The 15,524-nt window shown below is 41.1% G+C and overlaps 1 protein-coding gene across 2 annotated transcripts in view; it reads left to right on the plus strand.

The window, feature by feature from the left end:
- The window catches only part of LOC115431835 (kalirin-like), a 39,329-nt gene extending 31,530 nt beyond the window's left edge, over positions 1-7,799 (plus strand). Inside the window, exons 42-57 of one of the 2 annotated variants that reach the window (XM_030152496.1) lie at positions 377-433; positions 512-615; positions 876-1,007; positions 1,082-1,195; positions 1,278-1,348; positions 1,921-1,987; positions 2,080-2,183; positions 2,264-2,333; positions 4,915-5,001; positions 5,084-5,176; positions 5,256-5,306; positions 5,393-5,470; positions 6,005-6,190; positions 6,383-6,554; positions 6,644-6,789; positions 7,021-7,799. In XM_030152496.1, coding sequence (XP_030008356.1) covers positions 377-433; positions 512-615; positions 876-1,007; positions 1,082-1,195; positions 1,278-1,348; positions 1,921-1,987; positions 2,080-2,183; positions 2,264-2,333; positions 4,915-5,001; positions 5,084-5,176; positions 5,256-5,306; positions 5,393-5,470; positions 6,005-6,190; positions 6,383-6,554; positions 6,644-6,789; positions 7,021-7,206 — 1,718 coding nt within the window. In that variant the 3' untranslated portion in view covers positions 7,207-7,799. The remainder of the gene's footprint in view (positions 1-376; positions 434-511; positions 616-875; positions 1,008-1,081; positions 1,196-1,277; positions 1,349-1,920; positions 1,988-2,079; positions 2,184-2,263; positions 2,334-4,914; positions 5,002-5,083; positions 5,177-5,255; positions 5,307-5,392; positions 5,471-6,004; positions 6,191-6,382; positions 6,555-6,643; positions 6,790-7,020) is intronic. The other variant, XM_030152505.1, reaches the window with a different exon arrangement.
- Positions 7,800-15,524: the final 7,725 nt, after the last annotated feature.

Below are 15,524 nucleotides of genomic sequence, written 5' to 3' on the forward strand. Positions count from 1 at the left end.
CTTTTAATTTTTATTTTTGTGTTACATTTTAACATTACTTGTTTATGTTTTCACTTTTTACTTTCATTTGTTTCTCAATGTTTTTTGTTAGTTTTTAAATTCGTTTTTTAAAATGTTTTTCTTACATTTTAACATTTGTTTGTTTTTTAAAGTTTCTTGTTACATTAGTTTCTTTTTTATATATATTTCTATTTTTTCTTTTTACATTTTTTCAATTTTTTTTTTTTTTTTTTACATTTTTACATAATTAGATTTTTTTGTTATTTCTTTAGCTACATTTGTTTCTTTTTTATTTGTAAGGTAAATTGTAAGGTTTATGGTGTTTGCTCTGAGTGACCCAGGTCTGAGTGATCCTTGTGGTTCTGTTTGTCTGCAGAGTCCAGTCTCTATGGTTCTGACGGTCCAGGACTTCAAACTCAGACCAGCGGCCAAAGTGAGTCTCAGAACGTCACTGTTTCTACGCACCGGACTGTAAGTGAACTCACCACTCGTTGCTTGTTTCCCGCCTCAGGTGCAACGTCGCCCACCGTTTGCGGAGTGGGCGTGACTCCAGGGGGCGCCGCTGGATCCCCTGGACCCAAACGCAGTGGCTCCGGAACTGGAAACACCCTGAAGGTAAGAGTGGGCCGTCCTGAAAACAACAATATCCTCATGGGTCATTCTGGTCTTAAATGGGTCATTCTGGTGTTTATGGGTTGTTCTGGGTTGTCCTTTTTTGGTTCTGGGTTCATCTGTACCATCATGAGGTCCTTACTGGCCTTTCTAGGACCTCAATGGGTCACTGGTACTGATGGGCCATGGTTCTGGGTCATTCTGGGTCCAATGTGGACCTTCTAGATGTTCCTGAACCCAGTGTGACATTAAATCTTTTACAGCGCTGGTTGACGAGTCCGGTCCGAAGGCTGAGCCAGGGCAAAGCTGATGGACAGAAAAAACCTCCAATCAGAATGAGGAGGCGGGACAACAGAGCAGAGCTGGCCACGCCCCTTGCCGGAAACGCACAGACGGTACTTGAGTTTACCGACAGAACGACTGAAAACATGAAGGAACCTGGAGTCACTTTGTTTCTGTGTGTTTGTAGAAGGCAAGGAAGGAGGAGGCGGGGCAAAGCGGAGGGGAGGAGGAGCCTGAGGAGGAAAGCCACACCCCCCTGCCACCCCCTATGCAGATCATCAAAGACCCCAACAACCCTGAGGTGAGTGAGGGCGGGGCTTGTGGTTTTTCTGTCCGTTTGGTCTCCAGCTCATGGTTCTAACCTGACGCATCTGTTGATCCAGGCTCTGGACTCGGATCAGGGTTCCAACGAGTCGGACACCGAGCAACGCAACAAGGCTCTGAGAGGACGAATGTAAGGCAACCAGACACGGAGCAACATCAGAAACATCAGCAATGACAACAACAACACCATCAGTAACATCAGCAGCAACAACAGCAACAGCAGTAACAACAACAAACAACAGCAGAAACAACAGCAACATCAGTAACAACAGCAGTATTAACAGCAGTTGCAACAGCAGTTACAACAACAGCAACATCAGAAACAACATCAGAAACTATAGCAACAGCAGTTACAACAGCAACATCAGAAACAACAGCAACAGCAGTTACAGCAACAGCAGAAAAAACAACAGCAACAGCAGTTACAACAACAGCAACATCAGAAATAACAGCAACATCAGAAACATCAGAAACAGCAACATCAGAAACAATGTCAGAAACAACAGCAACATCAGTAACATAAGCAACAGCAATATCGTCCTCTCCTTCCCCTTTTCATTCTCCTTTTCTTCTTCCTCTTCTTCCTCCTCTCCTTCCTCTTCCTCCTCCTTTTCCTCCCCCTCTTCCTCCTCTCCTTCTTCCTTCTCCTCCTCCTCTTCCTCCTCCTCTGACCTCTTCTTTCTGTTCTGTTTGTTTCTCCAGGTTCGTGGTCAGTGAGATGGTCCAATCTGAGAAGGACTATGTGAAGGACTTGGGCGTCATCGTAGAGGTTGGATATTTGTTGGATGTTTGGATTTCACTTGGGTTTAGATGAAACTATCAACAGTTGCGGTGACCTTTGACTCCGCCCCCTTCCTTCAGGGCTTCATGTCCAGGTTGGAGGTCCGAGGGATTCCAGAGGACATGAGAGGAAAAGACAAGATTGTCTTTGGAAACATCCAGCAGATCTACGACTGGCACCGCGAGTACGAACATACGATAAATAAGTAAACAAATAAACAAACAGGTGGGCGTGTGGTCGACTCACTCTGGGTTCTGGTTCTAGTTTCTTCCTGGTCGAGTTGGAGCGATGTGTCCAGAACCACGACCTGTTGGCGGACCTGTTCATCCGACATGTGAGTACTACATGCAACAGTCAGCTGCACAGGGGGGCAACCACGGCAACCGCAACTACAACAAAAAAATGACGACAACAACAATGACGTCAACGACAACAAATTGGCAACAGCAATAACCACGGCAACCACAACCATAACAAAAAAATTATGACCACAACAATGACAACCATTGGCAACAGCAATGACCAATAACCACGGCAACCACAACCATGACAAAAAAAATTATGACCACAACAATGACAACCATTGGCAACAGCAGTGACCATGGCAACCACAACCATGACAAAAAAGTTATGACGACAACATCGATGACAACCATTGGCTACACAAGGATGCAACCACAGCAACCGTAACCATGACAACAACAAAAAAATAACAATGACGACAAATTGGCAACGACAATGACCAATAACCACGGCAACCACAACCATGACAAAAAAATTATGACAATAAAATTGATGACAATAACAACCATTGGCTACACAAGGAGGCAACCACGGCAAATGTAACCACGACAACAAAAAAAATGATGACGACAACAATGACAACCACTGGCAACAGCAATAACCAATAACCATAGCAACGACAAAAATATGATGACAATGACAACAATGACATCAATGACAATGACAACCATTGGCTGCACGGGAGCCAACCATGGCAACTGCAGCGATGGCAACCTTGACAAAAAAATGATAACTAAAATGACAACAGTGACAATGACAACCATCGGCTATGCAGGGATGCAACCACAGCAACCACGACAACAAAAAAATGATGAAGACGACAATAACATCAGTGACAATGATGACAATGACAACCGTTGGCAGCACAGGGATGCAACCACAGCAACTATGACAACAAAACAATGATGACAAAGACAAAAATGACGACAAAGACAAAAATGACAACAATGACTACCATCAGCTGCACAGGGAGCCAACCATGGCAACTGCAACCATGACAACAGTGATCACAACAATAACCATGATGACAACTAGTGCTACAACAATGAATTCATTAAATTGATTCAAATCGAAACAAATTCGTCGGTTGATTCGTTGGGTTTTGATCGTGTTAGTATTGAGGCATGTGCACACTGTGTAACAGAGGAAAACAGATCAGCTGAGGCCGGGACACATTTTGAAAGCTAGGTTCACATTCTGTTCCTGGTGTCCACAGCAGCCCCATTTGGACTAAACGTAGTGCACCGTTTATGGAACAAAACCTGAATATGGAGAAAAAATGGCCAAAATGCCACAGTGCACTACATTTTGGGCAAACAGGGCTGTCGTGGCCAAAGGGAACATAATGTAAACCTAGCTTTTTATTTATTTGTTTATTTATTTTTTAACTTTTCTTGTCCATCATCCTAACAGCAGAATGGCAGTCTGACTTCTTTTGGTGCGGAACAAATTTGTTTTGCCAAAGGAAACTTCATAAAGTATATGAGGCTTCCCTTGATATTCTACTGTCTTTATTATGAGTTTTGTTGAACCACATTTCGATGCCGGACCTGACATAGAGGGGAGTGGGGTTGGGGGGACAAGGAAGAAGAAGGTAGCAAAGACCCTCACAAGAAAATATTAACAATACAAACAATAACAACCATGGTGATAACTATAATAGTGACACTAACTATAACAAGAAAAGCACTCAGAGAGCACAGACCTCTGCCAAGACAGATCTGTCCCCCCCCACCCCACCCCCGATCACCACCAAAATTTAATAATTTCTTCCTTGTGCCAGTATCAACATTTCCTGAAAATTTCATGAAAATCTGTCCATAACTTTTTGAGTTATCCTGCTAACAAACAAACCAACACGCAAACACGCAAAGCAATGACAATACCTCCTGGCGGAGGTAACTAGAACTGAGTAAACTGGGCAGAAGAGAAAGAAAAAAACGATTACAATAAAATAAAATAAACGGATTACAATAAAATAAAATAAATAAGACCTATTAAATGAGGCATATAAGAAAAGAAAGCATGAACAGAATATCATAAACGACTGCCCAAATAATACCAGAAGCAAATCTACACAACATCAGTTGTTCACATTAATCTGCTGTGACAGAGTGACTGCATCAGAGGAAAGAAGAAGAACAAGGAAAAGACTGAGGTGACCTCAGTGATGAACAACCTAGCTTAAGATAGCCTATGTGTTGTGATTACTTTAGCCTGCTAGCTAGTTATTGAACACTATTGTCGTAATTTCAACGTTTTCATCCATCTCCGTTTATCAGGCCACCAGACTAACGTTACCTATCGGTGAGTGGAACTAATCCATCCAACACTAGTTTGACAGACTACAACTGGAGCTGGGTGAAGACTATATCGTACTAGTCTCTAGCCATAACCGGTCTAGGTAGTGGGCTAGTGCTTGCTAACTAAACCTGAAGCCTATATCGCTTTGGGTTAAATACTGATCTTTGACAATTGAGTTTTTTGTGTTTATCCAATGAATCGATTAATTAAAATAATCTACAGATTAATCACTTATTAAATTCATCGTTAGTTGCAGCCCTAATGACAACATATCGTGGTTGAGTTGACTTAACAGTGTTTTTCTGCAGGAGCGTCGTCTGCACATGTACGTGGTTTACTGTCAGAACAAACCCAGGTCAGAGTTCATCGTCATCGAGTACGAGACCTTCTTCGAGGTAATGTTGGGTTTCTGCTTCAGTCTTTGTTGAATTCATCGTCAGAATCGTTGAATAAATTGATGACTCTTTTCTTCTGTAGGAGATTCAAAATGAGATCAGCTGCCGGATGTCGATCAGCGATTACCTGATCAAACCCATTCAGAGAATCACCAAATACCAGCTGCTGCTCAAGGTCTGGACCTGCGGTAGTTCAGGTGACATCACCGCGGCGCCTCGTTTCCACGCCCACTCATGGTTTTTGTGTTTTCTAGGACTTCCTGAAGTACACGTCCAAAGCAGGACTGGACTGTGACGAGGTGGAGGTGAGTTCCACACCCGACCCGCGACGTTCATGATCTAATGAAGCCACCGTCCAGTTATTAATCAGCCGTGTCTCTATGTTTTGTAGAAAGCGGTGGAGCTGATGTCGCTGGTTCCAAAACGCTGTAACGACATGATGAACCTGGGCCGTCTCCAGGGATACGAGGTCAGTTTACGCAAACTCACACCGAATCCAGCCCACAAAACCAGGACTCTTTAAGTCTGCCTAGCAACAGCACTCAGTAAGCCCCGCCCCTGTTCTCTGATTGGCTTCAGAAACAAAAGAAAAAGAATTGGGTCTTTTTTGGTTTATTCTGTTGTTTTTTCATCTTTTGTCTTATTTTGTCTTTTTTTCATTTAGTTGTGTCTTTTTCACTGTTGTTTGTGTTTTTGAATCTTGTGTCTTTTTGTTTTGTGTATTTATGTAAAAAAAAAAAACAAAAAAAAAACAAAAAAGTTTTTATAATTTATGCAGTTTTTAATCAGTGTATGACTTACTCCATCTGTAGTAACATGTGTGACATCAGTGATGAGAACTGTTTTTGATTTGATTTCCAAAACAGAAGCTTTGTTTAGTTTTAGCAACACGTAATGTACATGTTGTACGACTGGAACCTGGATCAGCTCTTGGGTCCTGGTCCTGGTCCAGGTCCCAGTCTCGGTCCTGGTCCAGGTCCTGATGCAGTCCCTGTGTGTCCAGGGGAAGCTGTCGTCTCATGGGAAGCTGCTGCAGCAGGAGACGTTCTGTGTTTGGGAACAGGACGGAGGAGTTCTGTCTCGGAGCAAAGAGAGGAGGGTGTTCCTGTTCGAACAGATCGTCATCTTCAGTGAACTGCTCCGGAAGGGATCCGGTAACCATGGGTACCAGTTCAAGAACAGCATCAAGGTGAGACCAGGTCATAACAGAGCCAAGATCAGACCGGGTCAGATTTTAGAACTATTTAGATCAGTTTAGTTAAGTTAAAGTACAAGTGTTTATTTCTCACAGGTTTATGACTTTCATTATCAGTCTAAACCGGTCTAAACTGGTCCAACCTGGTCTTTACCAGTCTAAACTGGTCTATCTGCTCTTACTCAGGTCAGTTACCTGGCCATGCAGGACAGTGTTGATGGCGACCCCTGTAAGTTCGTATTGTGGTCTCGAGGCTCCGCCGAGCGCTTCACGCTACAGGCGTCATCCGCAGCCGTTAAGATGACGTGGGTGGAGACTGTCGCCGCCCTGCTGGATGCTCAGAATAACTTCCTGTCGGGTGAGAAGACGCTGGAGCTGGAACATTTGACAAATGCACCTCAAAACCTGAAAAGTCCAATCACATCCTGTTTCTCGTGTCTCCTAAAGCTCTCCAGTCTCCTATTGAGTACCAGAGAAAGGAGGGCGGGATCTCTGTGACCCGCCCACTGTCATCAGGGCGACCGCCATCAGCCCCACCCACGCCTAATGGCCACGCCCCTCAGCCTCCGCCTGACAACGAACAGGATGACCAGGTTCGGAAACACTGAGCACTCACTTCAACTGTTTGTAGATGACGCTGTGGTTTGACTAATAATAATAATAATAATAATAACAATAATAATCATCATCATCATCATCTGACAAATTTAATTTTCTTGAACTAATTATTTGGATAAAACTGAAATATATTGGAATGGATGGTTCTTGTTTCAAACCTGTGACATGTTTGTTTGTAAACTTGACCTCTGACCTTTGACCCTCAGGAGCTGGTGCTGGTTCTGCAGGACTTCGTGGCGGTCCGAGAAGACGAGATCTCTGTGTTTCGAGGGGAGAAGGTTCAGATTCTGGCGTCGAACCAGCAGGGTCAGAGCCTGGTTTACCGACCGGCCAATAGCGACTCGCCGGCGGCCGAGGGCTGGGTGCCACGGAGCGTGCTCAGTACACACTGACACACACATACACAAACACACACACATGTACACACCGATGGCAGGTCAGAGTCTGGTTTACGACAACACACAAACACTGACATGGACCGCAAACTGCACCACAATGAGGCCAGAGGCATGCTGGGAAAGTAGGTGTGTGATGTCAGCCTGTTGAACATTATGACTAAAACAAGGTGAAGACAAACGATGAAGTCAACGAAAACCTTCAACACAAAAGATGAAACTCACCAGAACAGCAGCAGTTGACATGTCAGCGTCACCAGGATGTAGTTACTGGGAATTAAACAAAAGGATTGAACATGTAACCGCTAGGCTTTACAGATATTACATCCAACATTCAACTGTTTCTCACTGAAGAAACATTTTTCTTGTTTTTGTAAAGAACAAGAAAACGCTGTAATAAACACAAAGATTAGCTACAGGCACATACTTACCAAATATAATCTTGTTTTTTTTAATAATTCCACCTTTTTGTCTTTTCTGCTCAGGAAATGGTTAAAGCAGATGATTAGCTTGTTACCTAACATTAGCCAGTGTTAGAGTGACAGCAAATGCTAGCTGCTATATGTCTAATCTTAAACGGTTAAACATTTTATTAAGCCCTATTGGCGGGCCTAAAAAATTATGTTAATATTCATCTACTATAAAAATATAATAAATCAGGACAATGAAAGTTTTTTTCAACTTTTGCTCAAAGTTTAGACCCTAATGTTAGTAAAAGTACATCAAAAGTGTATTTTAGTGCAAACTTTAATGTTCAAACATGATTTTTAATCTTTGTGGGGTGAAATATACGCAATTAAAAATCTGACACGAACAATTAATTTATGCATATCATCGTCAATCCAGCCAAAAAAAAAAAAAACAGTAGAGGATAAAAAAAATTCTAATTCCTCTTTTAGTTTGTTACAGTTTACTCAGGCATAGTAACAGATACAATATTTAGACAATGGGAATAGATTCTGTGAAGTCTGTAAATGTCCATAGACACCAAGAACATCCATATGAACCTTATTATTGTGAAGTAATTCTTCATTTACTTTGGGTATGTCTGTTTAGGCGTTTTTCCCCTGAAAATATGGTCAGGGTTAAACAGGTTAATGTTTAACCCTAATGTTTAGTTTTTGTGAGGAATGTCTAATATGACACAAATGGAAATACACTTTCTTTCCAGAAATTTGATGTTGGCTGGCTAACAGTAGCAGTGCGTAGCTAATATTAGCTACTGTGCATTCTTAAATTCCGACATTTTTCTCGTTTTCTTGGTGCATCAGTGAAAAAGAATAAAACAGGAACCTAACATTAGTGACTGCCTCAGATAATCACAGGTTAACATTAGCCACTGTTAGCTTGGTACTTCATGTTAGCTGTTGTTGAAGATTAAACATTATTTTATGTGAAAATGTGAAATAATGAAACAAGAAAAATGTCTTTTTTTCTTGTATTATAAAGAGTTTAACGGTTTAATTGAAACAGAATGTCCATTAAGCAAGGCAGGTTTATTCATATAGCACAGTTCATGCGCAAGACAATTCAAAGTGTTTACATAAAACATTAAAAGCTAATTAAGCTACAGTTTGCTAGCTAACATTAGCTGCAGTTAGCTCACTAGCTAACACTAGCTGAGGTGACTTTGAAAAACACGTTAACCTCCTTTTCATACCTTGAAAAACCAATGGTAACATTATTTTATGTAGAAAAATTGGAGCATTAACTGCATTTTTAAACATGTCACAGTCATGAATTAGTTTTTACCGTCGCATTTGAATGCAAATACCGGATAAATCAACAACAGTAATTTGATGTTAACACTGCTCTGAGGTCAGTTTCAGGTCGTTTTTCTGCTGAATTCCTCAATAATTAAACACGTTAATTTTGCAGGAGTAAAAACTGACGAGTTTTATGAAGAATCATGAAGATCCTGAAGGAAACATTTGATGGTCGTGTTGAAATGAGCATCGTTTGGCCTCATTAAAGTGTCAGTAGAAACACAAACACACAACAGACACACAACCACACCCTCCAGCAGGTACTGTTAGCGTCCTCCCTCCGTCCTGGTGCTTCAACATCCAGCCTCATGCATCCTCCGGTTGATTTACTGCCCGACCACAACGACCCCACCGGCAGACTGTGGGTCACGGAGGGAGGGGGATCACATGACCACACCCTCCTCATCGCCGCTGTCTCCGCCTCCGAACCGACAGGAAGCGACAGGAGACAGTCTAAAAAATAAAAGCTTCTGTGAGCGGAGACGAGGCGGCTCCCATCGTCCAATCAGAACTCTGCGTCATCCTGTGAATAGTGTGTATAAACAGACTGAGGACACACCCACCGCACACACACCCCCGCCGCTACATCGACCCCCACAAAGATGATGAAGATGAAGATGACTATGATGATTATGATAATTAATAATAATAGAGTCTGTTTTTCACCTCAATAGAAACTGTTTGTCATATTAATGTTCGTGTGACGGAGAGAGCGTGTGCGTGTGTTTGTGACGATGTCCCGTGCGTGTGCGTTTTTCCACGAACAGTTAGGCGGTGTCCCGGTGTAGCGTTGCCATGACGACTCGTGTTTGCGGTGACACCTGATTATTTTGTCTTTTTGGCTAACCAGAGCCGCTCTCCCCGTTTCCTTTTTCTGTTAACCGACGGATCTTCTCCGTCTCCTGCCGCCCGATGTTACCGCAGCAACCGGTGACGGGCGGAGCCAACGCGGTAGCGGTTCTGGTTGGTTTGGATATTCTGATTATGCATCTCGTTTCTGTAAATAGACCAGACGTCCAACAGCTCCAACACTAACTGTGTCCGTCTGACAGACTCCACCTACTGTGACCGTCTGTTTCCAATGACGAAAACACTCCGGACACGCCCACATGTGACCGTTTACTGAAAACATGCCACAGGACGCACTGAGCATGTGCAAAACAGAACCAGAACGCAACACCGGAGCAGTAACCTGACCCGAACTGGAAGAACATGTCCTGAAGTAGAAGTTAAAATAAAATTCAAACCTGTAGAGTTGAGCTTAACGTTGGTCATTTGAAATATTTCCATCTTTACATCGGTTTTTGTAAAGTTTTTTCATATTCTACCAGTTATGAAATAGAAGATTCTACTTTTCATTAAATAAGTCACTGCTAAATATTAACAGTGGGCTATGAAGCTAACATTAACTACCATGTTTAATGTTTTTAAAATAGCTTCATCTCTGTGACTTAGCCACCGTTAGCCTGTTAGCTGACTTTGGCACCTGTCAACAACTTCCAAAATATCACATCCTCTTTTGTTTACATTGTCTAATATGTGGCACTAAAGACAGTATTCCACCCCAACTCTATTCCATACGACAGCTAATGTTAGCTTCGGCGCTATCATTAGCTGCTAAATTTTACTACATGCAAATATTTATTATTAAGTAAATATAGTTTTCTTGTCTTTGTAAAGCATGCCTAATGTCAAGTGTAATGAAACTGTGGTTAGCTCAATAGCCAACATTAGTATGAAATGACAGTGTTTGAGCACAGATGTGAAAAAAAAAAAAAAAATTATCAAATAAGAAAATTATAAACCTTCTATTTCATAACTACAAGGACAGGTGCATTAGCTAAATTATCATCAATGTGTCATAGCTTATAAGTAGCCTTAGCCAGAATTTGTTAACTTCAGTTTTGTCAGCGAGCTAACATTAGCCACAGTTAGCATGGTAGATAACATCAGCTACAGTCTAATTCTACAAAAGTCGACATTTTCTTATTAATTGAACCCTTTTTTTTTGTTTGTTTTTCCAAAGACTGTAGTGTTACAGCAGTGAAACTGAATTTTGGCGGTGGTTACCTCTGTAGCTAACATTAGCCAGTTTGATCTGAATGATGGATTTGTTGCGTCCAATCCAGTATTTCTGGTGTTTGCTTATTTTTCTGAACAGATAAATGTCCATTGTTTGGGTTGGGTCTGGTTACCATGACGCTGGTGGGTTCGGTTCCGTGGTCTTTTCGGTAAACGGGTCCGTGTCGTGGCGTTCTTCGCTCTCTACTGTCTCTCTGCCTGTCTCTCTCTCTACCTCTCTGTCTCTCTCTCTGTTTCTCTGGTGCCATTCTCAGACAACACCCCGGTCCTTAAGGAGTTAAGTGCACTGCAGAGGGCGGAGTCAACTTGCATGCAACCACGCCCACAAACAGGAAGTGACGATTTAACCTGTGAACAAGTCCTTCTGGTTCCTTCCACTCAAACACACCGGCGGCTGGCTGAAAACATGGATTAAGATATACTACATTTGTGCAAATCCCAACAAATATTTACTGTCACACCAATGCGACAACGCAAAGTAGCAAAAAAAAAACAGTCAATACTAAAAATGTCATTATTAGTTCTGTAATTTAAAGGTTGAATTTAGGTTCAACAAAACTAAAATAACAGAATAAGATGAAGTGATCAAGCTAACGGTATTTATTGGATACAGATGTAGTTGCGATGTGCATTTTATCGTAGAATCTAGTCGTCAGTTTTGCTTGAACATCTCTCCTTTAGTGTTAGCGATTGGCCAACCGAAGCTAATGTTCACAGATTTCCTGTTTTGTTCTTAGACGTAAAACATTTCACGTGTAAACTCTGAGGCCTTAAGTACACAAAATGAAGCTAAAACCTGCAGTTCCTCCTGAGGCCGACTGCGTAAAGAACGTCATCTGTTGGTTCGTGGTGATGGCGTCCTGAACAGCGGTTTGCATCGTTTACAACCAAATGTTAGCATTTCCTTTTGGTGATTCTGTTCCTACTTCAGAAATGATGACAGCAAAACTTTTAACTTTTACAAAAAATGTCCGGTCATGTTTTTGTGGAGGGAACCGAAGCGATGCTAGCCTCGGCGTTACATCGATAAGGTTCTATGCAGTGCACTGATGAGGCTGCAGGGAGAGAATAACAAACGTTAAAGGGTTAAAGGTGGATTTCTGCCTCCGTATGAAGCTCAAGTGACTGGAATTACTATTCAAGTCCCAACGAATCCCTGGTCGGCAGCTCTGGTTGTCGTGTGCAACAAGTTAAGAATAGGATGATGCTGCGTTCACGTCATGTACGACTTCTGGAAAATCGGACACTGGTTTTACGGAATCACTAAAAGAAAAAACTGTAACACCCAGTGGTTTTGGGAATTAAAACATCCAGTACAACGTTGATGGTGGGAATTGGGCTCTAAGGTTAGGAACGTATTGGTGTTAGATAAACAAAACAAAATCCAGCCCAAGAAATGAGTAAAAAACATGTTAAAATGTCTTCAATTTTAAACAAAACTAAATTCCAATAAGAAATATTATCATTTTGGAATTTAATCCTGGAAAATCCTCATTCTTCTACCTGTGTTGGTTTACAGAAGTGATAGAGGAAAGGGGTGGGGCTTAGAAGCTCTGTGAAAGCTGACCAATCACAACACAGTATGTAATTTAACAAAATTCAGTTGTTTGTAAATTGTATACATGTTTTAACTCACAATTCCACAAAACAAGTAACAAATGTAAAAATGTCCAACTTCCAATGTAACGTGAACGCAGCACCCATCACGTAAAAGAAGCTAAAAGCTAACGCAGCCTCGTTCTCATGTCAAAAATATAAAAGAAGTGAAAATATAAGGTCAGTGTTGAGCCACATGTCGTATTTCTACGAACTCGGAATGCACTACATAGACGGTCGATCGATTATCAGTGAAACCTGAAACCAACGCAGAGTAAAAATTAAAAAAAACTGATGTGAAATATGACGTAAAACTGTTGAAAAGTCAAGTATTTTAGCATGTTAGCATGCTAGGTAACATTAACTATTTGAGAAAAAAATGTTGAACTCTGGGTCCGATAATCGGTCGACCTCTGGAGGTGGCGGTAGCGTCCTGAAGGTCAAAGGTCGTGCATTATGAAGAGTTAAATTTTAGCACATGATCAGATGAGTATTGTTGGAAGTGTCAAGGCTTTAGGGTGGGTGGAAGCCCGCTCTGAAGGGTGGAGGTGGTGCACGTCGGAGCGTTTACGGCGGCTTCGGTTGGATTTCGTGCGCCACCGAGGGCGTCGGGTGCTGTTTGAGACCCCGCCTTGTTGCCGATCGGCGAACTCAACTAACCAATCAGACAGTGTTATTTGTACAGAACTAACAGCTGCTAACTGACCGCTAACAGCTCTCTGTCGTTGTTTGTAATAAACTTCATTTTTCATCCAAAATGGCCGACTGTGGGTTTTATTTGTGTCTCCGTCGACAGTTTCAGCCTTTTATTGACTGTTTTTACTGTTTCAGAGGAAAAACTAATAACTGTTTTGTTTAAGAACAAACAGTGAAGTCGAAGCTAAGACAACAATATTCCCTGTTTTATAAGGTTTAATGGATAAACATCGTCACTGTAACTCAACGACATAAAATTCACTGACTCACAAAACCAACAGCTGTGTTTGTCTTCCTACATTTTCTGTCATTTACATTTCTGTTTTCAACTTTTTGCAACATTTTGTTTCATCACATTTATTTATTTATTTATTTTTTACAACTTTTCAACTTGTTTCACTTTTTGGGACATTTTCATTTTGTTGTAGTTTGTAATAAGTTTGTCTCATCTCTTCTGCACCATTTTTGTCTTGCATATTTTGTAACATTTCATTCTGTTGTATCATTTGCAGCGATGAAAATATTGCACAACATATTTTCATTGCTTTGAATCTTTTTCAATATCAACATCATTGCATCTTCCGTTTTCATTTTGTCTGAAACATTTTCATCTCATGTTTTGTACATCTTGTGTCTTCTGTGCCCTTTTTGTCACATTTTCAACTTGTTGCACTTTTTGGGACATTTTTGTTTTCTCTTTTGCGATCTCTTGTCTTGTCTCTGGTCATCTTGTTACATCTTTTCAATATTTACATTTCATCTTTTTGCATCTTTTATGTTTCTGTCTCGTTACATATTTTGCAGCTTTTCCATTGTGTTGCATCTTTTGTGATGTTTCTTTCTGTTGTCTTTTGAACATTTTCATCATTTTGCATTTTTTGCAACTTTTCATTTTTTTGCCTCTTTTGCGACATCTTGTTTCAGTTGACAATAATTGTTTCTCTTCTGTGACATTTTCATCCTGTTGTATCTTTTCAGTATTTATGTTGTCATATCTTCTATGTTTTCATCTTTTTGCATCTTTTACGGTTTGTCAACTTGCAAATTTTGCAGTGTTTTTATCGTGTTGCATCTTGGAAGATATTCCTTTTTAGTCGTCTTTTGTAACATTTTCATCTTTTTTCATTTCTTGCAACTTTTCTTTTTGTTACGTCTCTTGTGACATTTTGTCTTGATCCAGTTTTCAGTATTTTTGTCTTCTGCAAAGTTTTTATGCAGTTGTATCTTTTACGACATTTTACCTTATATTTAAATGCTGTTGCAACTTTTATGTTTTAATCTTGTCTCTGTCACATTTTTACCTGGTTCTATTTTTTACGTCTTTTGTCTTTCATTTCATCTTGTTGCGTCTTGTACGTTTCCGTCTTTGACATCATTTATGTCCAGTTTCAGGACTAAAACTCAGGCTTAAACTTTCCAGTTTGGATGGTTTTGATGGTGATATTAACGTTAACCCCTGGTGTTTTGTTTGGTCTCTGTCTGTAACTGATGTGATACGACACATTATCTCTAAGTCCATGGACGTTATGTGGATTATTTAAAGTGGTTTGTAGGACATGATGTTGGCATTTCTCGTTATGCAACTGCGACCTGTGAGGGAATCCTGATAAATGGCGCAGTAAAACCGTAAACTGATTAAACCAATTACAGATAAAGACACGAGTCTGAAGTTCAGACGCTGACGCTCAGATCCACGAGTCGTAAAAATGTAAAGAATCAACAGCAGCCGTGACGATACTGAAGGAACTCAGACACGAAGACGGCCTTTTAGAACCGGAGTGTCTGTTTTAGAACCACAGTGCGATAATGACGTGAATCCACCGAATGTTTTACATCGTGTTTAAAAACCAGAGTGCTGTGGTTATCGTCGTCGTCCTGTTCAGCCGGTTATCGTCTGTTCGGAGATAACCATCGTCTTCATTGTCACGTTCGAGGTCGAGGTGCAAATCCACCTTCAGAGTAAGAGTCCAAGCAGGTGTAGATCTACAGCAGAGGGGATGATGGGAAAATGAACAGAGGGAGAAAAAAAACAGGAGGATCGCAGTAAAACGTTGGACTTCCTGTTGGTTTTTGGACCTGGTTCGTGTCGTGTTTCTGCCAAATCTGGATGTTCAGCCTCAAACCGACCTTAAAAATAAAGTTCTTCTAAATCACGGGCCGTATCCACCAACTTTA

The sequence above is a fragment of the Sphaeramia orbicularis genome, chromosome 2 (assembly GCF_902148855.1).
Source record: "Sphaeramia orbicularis chromosome 2, fSphaOr1.1, whole genome shotgun sequence".
Lineage (NCBI taxonomy): Eukaryota > Metazoa > Chordata > Actinopteri > Kurtiformes > Apogonidae > Sphaeramia > Sphaeramia orbicularis.